Raw genomic sequence first — 14075 nt, forward strand, 5'->3', positions numbered from 1 at the left:
TAATCTCCCTGTTTGGCTGCACCGGCGTTAGCACCGGTGGGGAAATGGGAGACCCTGGGTGCAGGCGCGAGCTGCCACTCTGCTGTGCTGTCTCTCCTGTTTCACTTCCCGCTCTGCCTGTCGAGCCGTTGCTGGTCTTGAAGCCGTTTAGGCCCCAGGACCAGAACTCTGCTGACGGTTCTGCGGTCGCTGAGTGTTTGGTTTTGGTTTTCTACAGCAAAGTGAAGGTCCTCTTTAAATTCACCAAGGTGGATAGTCGGCCCAAAGAGGACACACAGAAGCTCCTGAGTATCCTCGGAGCGTCTGAGGAGGACAATGTCAAGCTGCTCAAGTTTTGGATGACAGGCCTGAGCAAGACCTACAAGTCACACCTCATGTCCACGGTCCGCAGCCCCATGGCCTCGGAACCTCGCAGTTGACCCCGTCCTGGGGCTCTGTGTCTGGGTAGGCCTCCTGGGATGTGGTGACGTCCATCCTTGCCGTGGAGCTCAGACACAGGTCTCTGATGGCATTCTCAGGCTGTCCTCCCGTTTCCAAACTGCTGGCATGAAGCTGTTTCCTAGTAAGGAATGGAAAATGTTGGGGCTGAACTTTGCCCTCTGTGTGGGATGTGGGCCTGTTGTTGTTCTTGGCACCATCCCACAAGCTATTTGAATTGCTCCAGCCCTGAAGGAGGGCAGTGGGAGACTTGTGACAGTTAGTCCCCTGCATTCGCGCACCCCTGGGAGAGAAGAACGTGAGGAAGGTGTGCATCTCGTGCCTCTCATGGATGCTGTTCTCAAAATTTACAGGGAAACATGTCAGGCCAGCTCCGCCTTGGGTATCTTAGCCGCAATGTCATACCCTCTCTTGAGGTTGAACCTTTCTATTCTGAAGTTCAGCAAGGGTTTTCCAGGTAGTGCATGCATATGTGAGTTTTGTGAATTTTCAGGTTGTGTTCTGATCCGTAGTTATTGTTAGTAATCTGGTTTTAAGTTAGGGCTCTGGGAATGCCTTTTGGGGTGGAGTGGATGTTTTCCTCATCTTTGAATCATCTGGAATTCGTGTTCTGAAGTTATCTGACAACCAAGTCTTCTGGCCATGCTCTCCTGTGGTTGCTTTGAAATTACCCTGTAGCTTGAGGACAAACCCTGATCTTTTTTACACAAAGAGGATACTTTGCTGAAATGTCAGATGGAGTCGTTTGACTGGCCTGGCTCACTGTATGTGGAGTTGAGAAACCCATCATAGTTTTATTCCGTATCACTTTGCCCTCTATTGCTTCTTTAAACGTTTACATTTGGCTGCAGTTAAGTTTCAGAGTATGGTAGTTTAAGACAGGTTCATCGTCCCTGTGTACATTTTTAATAAGGATTCATGGTTTGGAAGGATTTTCCGGTAATTTTGCTGATTTGTTTATAGTTTTTTGTGTTTAATTTATATTTAACAGGAAGACCATGTTTATATGACTAGGTATCTGTATCATGCAAGGACATTGAAATAATAAAGATATATTTTTATAAACTGTTGACTACATGGTTTTATTGGTTTGATACCTCAGATTTTCTTGGGATCAGTCATAGAAAATAATATGGTTAAAGTAACACCAGTGATATAACTATTTTGGAACTCTGTACTTTACTGAAGGCTTACAATTTCCAGGGGAAGACTTAGTAAACTGTGGTTAATTTTCAGTCAGTTTTAGCTCGTAGTACAGTTGCAGCTTCCTATCTCCCACCCCCAGCCACATGGCAGGGCCGTACACGTGTTCTTGGAGCAGCTTGCAGGAACAAGGGTGGGTAAAAAGGATCCTGTCCTCTGAACATCAGGGCTCTGTGCCTGATTGCTGCTGGCTGCTTCTGATTAGAGTGCACACGAAGAGGGGGCAGCCACTGTCGCTGCGCCTCCCCCTCTGGGTGGCAGCCTCTCCCTGCTTCATTTTTGCCTTCCACCTCTCAGGAGCCAGACATTAAAGAGTAGGGCACTCAAAAACAATTGCATGTATGAGAAAATTTAACAGTGACTGTGCACATCCAGGGAAGGGCTCAGGAAAGACCTGAGAAAAACTGAAGTTTACACCTCCAGCTGATCCCTGGCAAAGAGCCTACAACAGTAAAAATAAATAACAAACCTCAATAAAGATATTAAAAAAAAAACAAAACCAGTAAACCCTGGGGAAGGGGGAGAATCTGATTTCCAGAGTTATGCCATTATTAGATTTAAATGCCCAATGTTCAGCAAAAACAACAACAACAAAATCACAAGGCATACAAAGAAACAGGAAGGTCTGTTGAAAGGAAAAAAAGAATTCAGAATCTGTCCATGAAAAAGACTTAGTGGCAGACATATTAGCCAAAGACTTTAAAACAACTGTTAAAGATGCTCAAAGAACTAAAGGAAGATGTGGAGAAAGTCAAGAAAATGATGTGTGAACAAAATAGAAATTTCAAAGACAAAACCAAAAAAAGAATCAAAAAATATTCTGGAGCCGAAAACTGCAGTAACTGAAGTGAAAAATTGACTAGAAGGCTTTAAAGACAATTTGAGCAGGCAGAAGAATGAATCAGTGAACTTAAAGAAAGGACAGTGGAAATTATTGAGGCTAAGGAACAGAGCCTAAGAGATCCACGGGACACCATTGAAAGGACCAACATATGCATCGTGGGAGCCTGAGAAGAAGAAAGGCAGAATATGTGAATAAATAATGGCTGAAAATTTTCCAAATTTCGTGAGACACATGAATATAAACATATAGGCATACCTTAGAGATTGTGAGTTTGGTTCCAGACCACTGCAATAAAGCAAATATTGCAATTAAGTGAGTCCACACGAATTTTTGGTTTCCCATTGCGTGTGGAAGTTATGTTCACACTATACTGTGTTTTTTTTAAAAAAATAAATTAATTTTGTTATTTTTTGGCTGCGTTGAGTCTTTGTTGCTGTGTACAGGCTTTCTGTAGTTGCAGCGAGCGGGGAGCTACTCATCATTGTGGTGCGTGGGTCTCTCCTTGCGGTGGCTTCACTTGTGGAGCAAGGGCTCCAGGCGCGCAGGCCTCAGCATTTGTGGCACGTGGGCTCAGCAGCTGTGGCTCGCAGGCTCTAGAGCACAGGCTCAGTAGTTGTGGCGCACAGGCTTAGTTGCTCCGCAGCTTGTGGGATCCTCCCGGACCAGGGCTCGAACCCGTGTCCCCTGCAATGGCAGGCAGATTCCCAACCACTGTGCCACCAGGGAAGTCCCTATACTGTGGTCTATTAAGTGTGCAATAGCATTGGCTAAAAAAAAAAGTACAGGGACATCCCTGGTGGTCCAGTGGTTAAGACTCCATGCTTCCAATGCAGGGTGCGTGGGTTCGACCCCTGGTCAGGGAACTAAGATCCCACATGCCATGTGGCCAAAAACTTAAAAAAAAAAAAAAAAGTACATACTTTAATTTAAAAATACTGTCAAAAAAATCCTAACCGTCATCGAGCCTTCACTGAGCTGTAGTGGTAACATCAAATATCACTGATCACAGATCACCAATTCAAATATGATAATAATGAAAAAGTTTGAAATATTGCAAGAAACACCAAAATGTGACAGAGACATAAAGTGAGCAAATGCTGTTGGAATGATGGTGCCAGTAGACTTGCTTGATGCAGGGTTGCCACAAACCTTCAGTCTGTAAAAAAAAAAAAAAAAAAAAAAGCAACACAGTATCTGCAAAGCACAATAAAATGAAGAATGGCCTGTACAAGAAGCTAAACAAATTCCAAGTAAGATGAACTCCAAAAGATTACAAGACATGCAGTCAAACTTTGAAAAGACAGAGGGCAGACAGCAGAAGCAAGAAGAACTACAATTCTGCAGCCTGTGGAAGGAAAACCGCATTCACAGAAAGACAAAATGAAAAGGCAGAGGACTTGGTACGAGATGAAGGGACAAGATAAAACACCAGAAAAACAACTAAGTGAAGAGATAGGCAACCTTCCAGAAAAAGAATTCAGAATAATGATAGTGAAGATGATCCAGGACCTTGGAAAAAGAATGGAGGCAAAGATCGAGAAGATGCAAGAAATCTTTAACAAAGACCTAGAAGAATTAAAAAACAAACAGATGAACAATACAATAACTAAATAACTAAAATACACTAGAAGGAATCAATAGCAGAATAACTAAGGCAGAGGAGCAGATAAGTGACCTGGAAGACACAATGATGGAATTCACTGCCGTGGAACAGAATAAAGAAAAAGAATGGAAAGAAATGAAGACACCCTAAGAGACCTCTGGGACAACATTAAACACAATAATATTCGCATTATAGGGGTCCCAGAAGGAGAAGAGAGAGAGAAAGGACCTGAGAAAATATTTGAGGAGATTATAGTTGAAAACTTCCCTAACATGGGAAAGGAAACAGCTACCCAAGTCCAGGAAGCGCAGAGTCCCAGGCAGGATAAACCCAAGGAGAAACACGCCGAGACACATAGTAATCAAATTGACAAAAATTAAAGACAAAAATTATTGAAAGCAACAAGGGAAAAAATGACAAATAAACATATAAGGGAACTCCCATAAGGTTAACAGCTGATTTCTCAGCAGAAACTCTACAAGCCAGAGGGGAGTGGCATGATATATTTAAAGTGATGAAAGGGAAGAACCTACAACCAAGATTACTCTACCCGGCAGGGATCTCATTCAGATTTGATGGAGAAATCAAAAGCTTTACAGACAAGCAAAAGCTAAGAGAATTCAGCACCACCAAACCACCTCTACAACAAATGCTAAAGGAACTTCTCTAAGTGGGAAACGCAAGAGAAGAAAAGGACCTACAAAAACAAACCCATAACAATTAAGAAAATGGTAATAGGAACATACATATCAATAATTACCTTAAACGTGAATGGATTAAATGCTCCAACCAAAAGACAGAGGCTCGCTGAATGGATACAAAAACAAGACCCATATATATGCTGTCTGCAAGAGACCCACTTCAGACCTAGGGACACATACAGACTGAAAGTGAGGGGATGGAAAAAGATATTCCATGCAAATGGAAATCAAAAGAAAGCTGTGTAGCAGCACTCATATCAGAAAAAATAGACTTTAAAACAAAGAATGTTACAAGAGACAAGGAAAGACACTACATAATGATCAAGGGATCAATCCAAGAAGAAGATATAACAATTATAAATATGAATGCACCCAACATAGGAGCACGTCAATACATAAGGCAACTGCTAACAGCTATAAAAGAGGAAATCGACAGTAACACAATAATAGTGGGGGACTTTTAACACCTCACTTACACCAATGGACAGATCATCCAGACAGAAAATTAATAAGGAAACACAAGCTTTAAATGACCAATAGACCAGATAGATTTAATTGATATTTATAGGACATTCCATCCAAAAAGAGCAGTTTACACTTTCTTCTCATATGTACATGGAACATTCTCCAGGATAGATCACATCTTGGGTCACAAATCAAGCCTCAGTAAACTTAAGAAAATTGAAATCATATCAAGCATCTTTTCCGACCACAACACTATGAGATTAGAAATCAATTACAGGGGGCTTCCCTGGTGGTGCAGTGGTTAAGAATCCGCCTGCCAATGCAGGGGACACTGGTTTGAGCCGTGGTCTGGGAAGATCCCACATGCCGCAGAGCAACTAAGCCTGTGCACCACAACTGCTGAGCTTTTACTCTAGAGCCCGCAAGCCACACCTGCTGAGCCCGCGTGCCACGACTACTGAAGCCCGTATGCCTAGAGCCTGTGCTCCACAACAAGGGAAGCCACTGCAATGAGAAGCCTGCGCACCACAGCAAAGAGTAGCCCCCGCTCCCCACAACTAGAGAAAGCCCACGTGCAGCAACAAAGACCCAATGCAGCCAAAAATAAATAAATTAATTAATTAAAAAAAATTACAGGGGAAAAAAAACCATAAAAAACACAAAACACATGGAGGCTAAACAGTACATTACTAAATAACCAAGAGATCACTGAAGAAATCAAAGAGGAAATCAGAAAATACCTAGAGACAAATTACAATGAAAACACGATGATCCAAAACCTATGGGATGCAGCAAAAGCTGTTCTAAGAGGGAAGTTTATAGCAATACAAGCCTACCTCAAGAAACAAGAAAAATCTCAAATAAACAATCTAACCGTACACCTAAAGAAACTAGAGAAAGAAGAACAAACAAAACCCAAAGTTAGTAGACGGAAAGAAATCATAAAGATCAGAGCAGAAATAAATGAAATAGAAACAAGGAAAACAATAGCAAAGATCAGTAAAACTAAAAGCTGGTTCTTTGAGAATGAAATTGAATCAAATCTTCCAACAGGGGCTTCCCTGGTGGTGCAGTGGTTGAGAATCTGCCTGCCGATGCAGGGGACATGGGTTCGAGCTGTGGTCTGGGAATATCCCACATGCCGCGGAGCAACTAAGCCCGTGAGCCACAACTACTGAGCCTGCGCGTTTGGAGCCTGTGCTCCGCAACAAGAGAGGCCGCGATAGTGAGAGGCCTGCGCACCGTGATGAAGAGTGGCCCCCGCTTGCCGCAACTAGAGAAAGCCTTTGCACAGAAACGAAGACCCAACACAGCCAATAAATTAAAAAAAAAAAAATCTTCCAACAAACAAAAGTCCAGGACCAGAAGGCTTCACAGGTGAATTCTATCAAACATTTAGAGAAGAGCTAACACCCATCCTTCTCAAACTCTTCCAAAAAATTGCAGAGGAAGGAACACTCCCAAACTCATTCTATGAGGCCACCATCACCCTGATACCAAAACCAGGCAAAGATACTACAAAAAAAGAAAATTACAGACCAGTATCACAGATGAATATAGATGCAGAAATCCTCAACAAAATACTAGCAAACAGAATCCAACAACACATTAAAAGGAACATACACTATGATCAAGTGGGGTTTATCCCAGGGATGCAAGGATTCTTCAGTGTACGCAAATCAATCAGTGTGATACACCATATTAACAAATTGAAGAATAAAAACCATATGATCATCTCAATAGATGCAGAGAAAGCTTTTGACAAAATTCAACACCCATTTATGATAAAAACTCTCCAGAAAGTGGGCATAGAGGGGACGTACCTCAACATAAGAAAGGCCATATACGACAAACCCACAGCAAACATCATTCTCAGTGGTGAAAAACTGAAAGCATTTCCTCTAAGATCAGGAACAAGACAAGGATGTCCACTCTCGCCACTATTATTCAACATAGTTTTGGAAGTCCTAGCCACAGCAATCAGAGAAGAAAAAGAAATACAAATTGGAAAAGAAGTAAAACTGTCACTGTTTGCAGATGACATGATACTATACATAGAGAATCCTAAAAATGCCACCAGAAAACTACTAGAGCCAATCAATGAATCTGGTGAAGTTGCAGTCTACAAAGTTAATGCACAGAAATATCTTGCATTACTATATACTAACAACAAAAGATCAGAAAGAGAAATTAAGGAAACAATCCCATTCACCATTGCAACAAACAGAATAAAATACCTAGGAATAAACCTACCTAAGGAGACAAAAGACCTGTATGCAGAAAACTATAAGACACTGATGAAAGAAATCAAAGGTGACACAAACAGATGGAGAGATATACCATGTTCTTGGATTGAATCAATATTGTGAAAATGAGTATACTACCCAAAGCAATCTACAGACTCAGTGCAATCCCTATCAAATTACCAGTGGCATTTTTTACAGAACTAGAACAAAAAGTCTTAAAATTTGTATGGAGACACAAAAGACCCTGAATAGCCAAAGCAGTCTTGAGGGGAAAAAATGGAGCTGGAGGAATCAGACTCCCTGACTTCAGACTATACTACAAAGCTACAGTAATAAAGACAGTATGGTGCTGGCACAAAAACAAATATAGATCAATGGAACAGGATAGAAAGCCCATATATAAACCCACGCACCTATGGTCAACTAATCTATGACAAAGGAGGCAAGGATATACAGTGGAGAAAAGACAGCCTCTTCAGTAAGTGGTGCTGGGAAAACTGGAGAGCTACATGTAAAAGAATGAAATTAGAACACTCCCTAACACCATACACAAAAATAAACTCAAAATGGATTAGAGACCTAAATTTAAGATTGGACACTATAAAACTCTTAGAGGAAAACATAGGAAGAACACTCTTTGACATAAAACACAGCAAGATCTTTTTTGATCCACCTCCTAGAGTAATGGAAATAAAAACAACAATAAACAAATGGGACCTAATGAAACGTAAAAGCTTTTGCAAAGCAAAGGAAACTACAATCAAGACGAAAAGGCAACCCTCAGAATGGGAGAAAATATTTGCAAACGAATCAACGGACAAAAGATTAATCTCCAAAATGTATAAACAGCTCATGCAGCTCAATATTTAAAAAAAACGCAGTCAAAAAATGGGCAGAAGACCTAAATAGACATTTCTTCAAAGAAGACATACAGATGGCCAAGAAGGACATGAAAAGCTGCTCAACATCACTAGTTATTAGAGAAATGCAAATCAAAACTACAATGAGGTATCACCTCACACCAGTTAGAATGGGCATCATCAGAAAATCTACAAACAACAAATGCTGGAGAGGGTGTGGAGAAAAGGGAACCCTCTTGCACTGTTGGTGGGAATGTAAATTGATACAGCCACTATGGAGAACAGTATGGAGGTGCCTTAAAAAACTAAAAATAGAATTACCATATGACCCAGCAATCCCACTACTGGGCATATACCCAGAGAAAACCACAATTCAAAAAGACACATGCACCCCAGTGTTCATTGCAGCACTATTTACAATAGCCAGGTCATGGAAGCAAGCTAAATGCCCATCGACAGACAAATGGATAAAGAAGATGTGGTGCATATATACAATGGAATATTACTCAGCCGTAAAAAGGAACAAAATTGGTTCATTTGTAGAGATGTGGATGGATCTAGAGACTGTCATTCAGAGTGAAGTAAGTCAGAGAAGAACAAATATCGTATAAACGCATATTCGTGGAACCTAGAAAAATGATACAGATAAACCGGTTTGCAGGGCAGAAATAGAGACACAGATGTAGAGAACAAACGTACGGACACCAGCGGGGGAAAGTGGTGGGGGGGTTGGTGGTGGTGGGATGAACTGGGAGATTGAGATTGACATATCTACACTAATATGTAAAAAATAGATAACTAATAAGAACCTACTGTATAAAAAAAAAAAATAAAATTCAAAAAACAATTAAAAAAAAAACTTCCAAAAGACAAAGAGCAAATCTTGAAAACAGCAAGAGAGAAGTGAATCCTCAGTAAGAATATCTGCAGAATTCTCATCGGACATTTTGGAGGCCAGAAGACAACGGGGTTGATATATTAAAAGTCTAAAACAGAAAAGTCAACCGAGAATCCTCTATCCAGCAAATCTGTCCTTCAAAAGTGAGGGAAAAATCAAGACATTACCAGATAAAAGCTGAGAGGTTTGTTATCATTAGACCTGTCCTGCAAGAAATGCTCAGGGGAGTCCTATAGGATGACAAGAAGGGACACTGGATAGTACCTCAAAGCCCTATGGAGAAACAGAGATCTCAATAAAGATAAATACATGGGCAATTATAAAAACTAGAATTACTATAACAATGGTTTGTAACCATACTTTTTGTTTTCTATAACCAAGAAACATACCTTTAAAGAAAAAAATATTAATGTGAAAGCTTGTGTTACTGTAACTTTGGTTTGTAACTCCAAATTGTGTTTTCTACACAGTTTAGGAATACATTTAGAAGAATTATTAGTTTATGTTTTGTGGCACATGACGTATAAAGATGTAACAACCAAAAGGATGGGACAGAGCTGTAAAGGAGGAGGATTTTTGTTATTGAAGTTAAGCTGCTATAAATTCAAATTAGAATGTTATAACTTTAGGATGTTAAATGGAATCCCTATGGTAACCAAAAGGAAAATGGCTACAGAATATACAGAAGAGGAAATTAAGAAGGAGTCTAAACAACTCACTGCAAAAAAAAAAAAAAAAAAAGAAAAGGAGACAGGAATGCAAGAAATGAGGAACCAAAAAGCTATAGGGCATACAGAAACATAGGCTTTAAGTCAAAAACGTTTACAAGAGACAAAGGACATTATATATTAACAAAAGGCTTCTGTATAATAAAGTACAGCAAGAAGATATAACAATTATAAACACTTACGTAACTAATGACCAACCATCAAAGTATATGAAACAGAAACTGAGAGAATTGAAGGAAGAAATAGTTCTACAATAATAGTTCTACCCCACTCACAATAATGGATGAAAAAAACAGAAGATAAATAAGGAAACACCTGAACACCACAATAAACCAACTATATCTAACAGACATTTACAGAGCGCTCCACACAACAGCAGCAGCATACACAGTCTTCTCAAGTGCACTTGGGACATTTTCCAGGATAGACCATAGGTTAGACCACAAATTAAATCTCAATAGATCTTAACATACAGATATCATACAAAGTATCTTCTCTGACCACAAGATGATGTTCGAAATCAATAACATAAAACTGGAAAAGTTACAAAACTGTGTAAATTAAACACATTTTTTTTTTAGTATAGTTGATATACAATGTTGTGTCAGTGTCAGGTGTACAGCCCAGTGATTCTTGTACATGGATAATATATTCATTCTTTTTCAGATTTTCCCATATAGGTTATCACAGAATATTGAGTAGAGCTCCCTGTGCTATGCAGTAGGTTCTTGTTGGTTACCTATCTTATATACGGTAGTGTGTGTGTGTTCATCCCAAGCTCCTGATTTATCCCTCCCCTCACGTTTCCCCTTTGGTAACCATAAGTTTGTTTCTGTTTCGTAGATACGTTCATTTGTGTCATATTTTAGATTCCACATATAAGTGATATCATATGGTATTTGTCTTTCTCTTTCTGACTTACTTTGAGTAGTATGATAATCTCTAGGTCCATCCATGTTGCTGCACATGGCATTATTTCGTTATTTTTTATGGCTGAGAAATATTCCATTGTGTATATATACCGCATCTTCTTTATCCATTCCTCTGTCGATGGACATTTAAGTTGTTTCCATGTCCTGGCTATTGTAAATAGTGCTGCAATGAACATTGGGGTGCATGTATCTTTTCAGATTATGGTTTTCTCAGGATATATGCCCAGGAGTGGGATTGCAGGATTATATGGTGATTCCATTTTAGTTTTTTAAGGAACCTCCATACTGTTCTCCATAGTGGCTGTACCAATTTACATTCCCACCAGGAGTGTAGGAGGATTCCCTTTTCTCCACGCCCTCTCCAGCATTTATTGTTTGTAGACCTTTTGATGATGGCCATTCTGACCGGTGTGGTGGTACCTCATTGTAGTTTTGTTTTGCATTTTTCTGATAATTACTGATGTTGAGCATCTTTTCATGTGGTTTTTGGCCATCTGTATGTCTTCTTTGGAGAAATGTCTGTTTAGATCTTCTGCCCATTTTTTGATTGGGTTGTTTGTTTTTTTGACATAGAGCTACATAAGCTGTTTGTATATTTTGGAGATTAATCTCTTGTTGGTTGCTTTGTAAACAATACACTTTTTTAAAAAATTTATTTTATTTATTTATTATTTTTGGCTGCGTTGGGTCTTCGTTGCCGTGCGCAGGCTTTCTCTAGTTGCGGCAGGTGGGGGCTTCTCATTGTGGTGGCTTCTCTTGTTGTGGAGCACGGGTTCTAGGCACGCAGGCTTCAGTAGTTGCAGCACGTGGGCTCAGTAGTTGTGGCTCGCGGGCTCTGGAGCGCCGGCTCGGTAGCCGTGGCTCACGGGCTTAGTTGCTCCGTGGCATGTGGGATCTTCCCGGACCAGGGCTCGAACCCGTGTCCCCTGCATTGGCAGGCGTGTTCGTAACCACTGCACCACCAGGGAAGTCCAACAATACACTTTTAAACAACCAATGGATCAAGAAGAAATTACAAGGGAAATTAGAACAAATGAAAATGAAAACACAACATAACAAAATTTATGGGATGCAGTGAAAGCAGTGCTGAGGGGGAAATTTGCAGCTACAAATGCTTATATTAAACAGAAAGAAAGATCTGAGGTCAATAACCTAACTTTACAACTTAAGGAACTAGAAAACAACAAACTAAACCCAAAGCTAGCAGAAGGAAGGAAATGATAAAGATTAGAATAGATTGGAAAGGTTAGTATTTATTTTTTTTTAATAAATTTATTTATTTATTTATTTATTTTTGGCTGCATTGGGTCTTCGTTGCTGCACGTGGGCTTTCTCTAGTTGCGGCGAGTGGCTCGCGGGCTCTAGAGGGCAGGCTCAGTAGCTGTGGCTCACGGGCCTAGTTGCCCCGCGGCATGCGGGATCCTCCCGTACCAGGGCTCGAACCCGTGTCCCCTGCATTAACAGGCGGACTCCCAACCACTGCGCCACCAGGGAAGCCCAGGTTAGTATTTTTTGTTGAAAATAACCTCCTGTTTCTTTGCATGTCTAGTAAGCTTTGGTTGACAACTGGACATTTTTGATAATAGAGTGTAGCAACTCTGGACTTCATTTTTCTGAGGTCGTTGTCCTTTGGAAACTTACCTGGACTTAAACTTCAGCATCTCTTCCCCTGCACTGTGCAGCCACTGGTGTGTCTGCTCGTTTTTTAAAAATTATTTTTATTTATTCGTAGGGGTCACCCCTGAGCCTTTCTAATGTGGTAGTCAGCAGTGATTTTGGTTTAACCCAAATACTTTGAGCCTGTAGGCCTCATACCCTCTGCTGATCAATCTGGGTTGGGGAATGCTTTCAAGCCCCCCTTGGCTTTCACTTTTCCCCATGCTCTCCTGGGTCTCTCCCACTCATACGTTGCTCCCCAGTTAGCCAGGGATGTGTGGAGAACATAACTCAGCCCTTTTATGGTTTTCTCACTTCCAGGATGTCTGTCACATTTTTGACTGACCTGCTGCTTGCCCTAACTTGGACTGCAAGCTTGGGCTGGTAAGGCTGCGTGTTTTGATCATTCATTCACAACTGAATCCACCATTTTTGGCCAGCAAAACTGTAGGTTCTTGCAGCCAATCCCACATTGGTAAGACTACTACTTCTTCCAGCCAAGGCTGAGGGGTGGGTTTTGAAGGGATGGGCGCCTCAGTCCGCAAGGCCACAGACTCCTCCGGCTCCTGTCCTAAGCGCCACCTGGTTTTAAAAGCTAACACTTCTCATTTTGTTGTCTGCCTTTGCGGTACTTCCAGTGCCCTGAAGTTGCTGTTCTTGAGCATTCTCCCCAGTTTTACGGGGTTTTTTTGTTTTTTGTTCTTTGCTGCACTGCGAGGCTTGTGGGATCTTAGTTCCCTGACCAGGGATCGAACCCGGGCCCTCCGCACTGAGAGCTCGGAGTCCTAACCACTGGACTGCCAGGGAATTCTCAATTTATGTTTGTTCTTTGCAAGGGGGAATTGAGCACCTCTTTATACTGCCATCACAGGAAGACCCTCTTCTCATTCTGTATTATCATTTCAAATGAAGAAAGTGAGGCTCAAAGAGATGAAGCCACTTGCCTGAGGTCCTGTAGTTAGGAAGTAGGGGAGCCAGAATTAAACTCAGGAACTCTATTAAAAAAGTTTTATTGAAGTATAATTGACATATAAGGAATTATACTTATTTAAGCCACGTAATTTGACAAGTTTTACATATGAATATGCCCGTGAAACCATCACCACCACCAAGATAATAAACTTATCTACCACATGCCTCTTTCTAATCCCTCCTGCCCTTCCCTCACCTCTAGGCAACCAGAGATCTGCTTTCTGTCACTATAGTTTGCATTTCCTAGACTTTTATATAAATAGAATCGTAAGTCTGTACTCTTTTTTTCTGGCTTTTTTCACTCAGCATAATTGAAATCCATCCATGTTGTAGTATATATCAATAATTTATTTCCTTTTATTGCTAAATATTATTCTGTTGCATTAATATGCAAAAGTTTATCTGTTGACAGACATTTATGTTTCTAGATTTGAGTTATTACAAATAAACCTGCTCTGAACATTTGCGTACAAGTCTTTGTGTGGGATATGCTTTCATTTCTCTTTGGTCATACCTAGGAGTGGGACAG

At 40.7% G+C, this 14075-nt stretch overlaps 1 protein-coding gene across 4 annotated transcripts in view; it reads left to right on the forward strand.

The window, feature by feature from the left end:
- The window catches only part of FLCN (folliculin), a 57263-nt gene that overhangs the window by 15719 nt on the left and 27469 nt on the right, over positions 1 to 14075 (forward strand). For 3 of the 4 annotated variants that reach the window (XM_059908739.1, XM_059908741.1, XM_059908740.1), the window contains exon 13: positions 218 to 1503. The exons of the other annotated variant lie outside the window; for it this stretch is intronic. In XM_059908739.1, coding sequence (XP_059764722.1) covers positions 218 to 419 — 202 coding nt within the window. In that variant the 3' untranslated portion in view covers positions 420 to 1503. Of the gene's footprint in view, positions 1 to 217; positions 1504 to 14075 lie in introns of those variants that run through there. 4 annotated transcript variants of the gene reach the window in all.

The sequence above is a fragment of the Balaenoptera ricei genome, chromosome 20 (genome assembly GCF_028023285.1).
Source record: "Balaenoptera ricei isolate mBalRic1 chromosome 20, mBalRic1.hap2, whole genome shotgun sequence".
NCBI classification, from domain to species: Eukaryota; Metazoa; Chordata; class Mammalia; order Artiodactyla; family Balaenopteridae; genus Balaenoptera; species Balaenoptera ricei.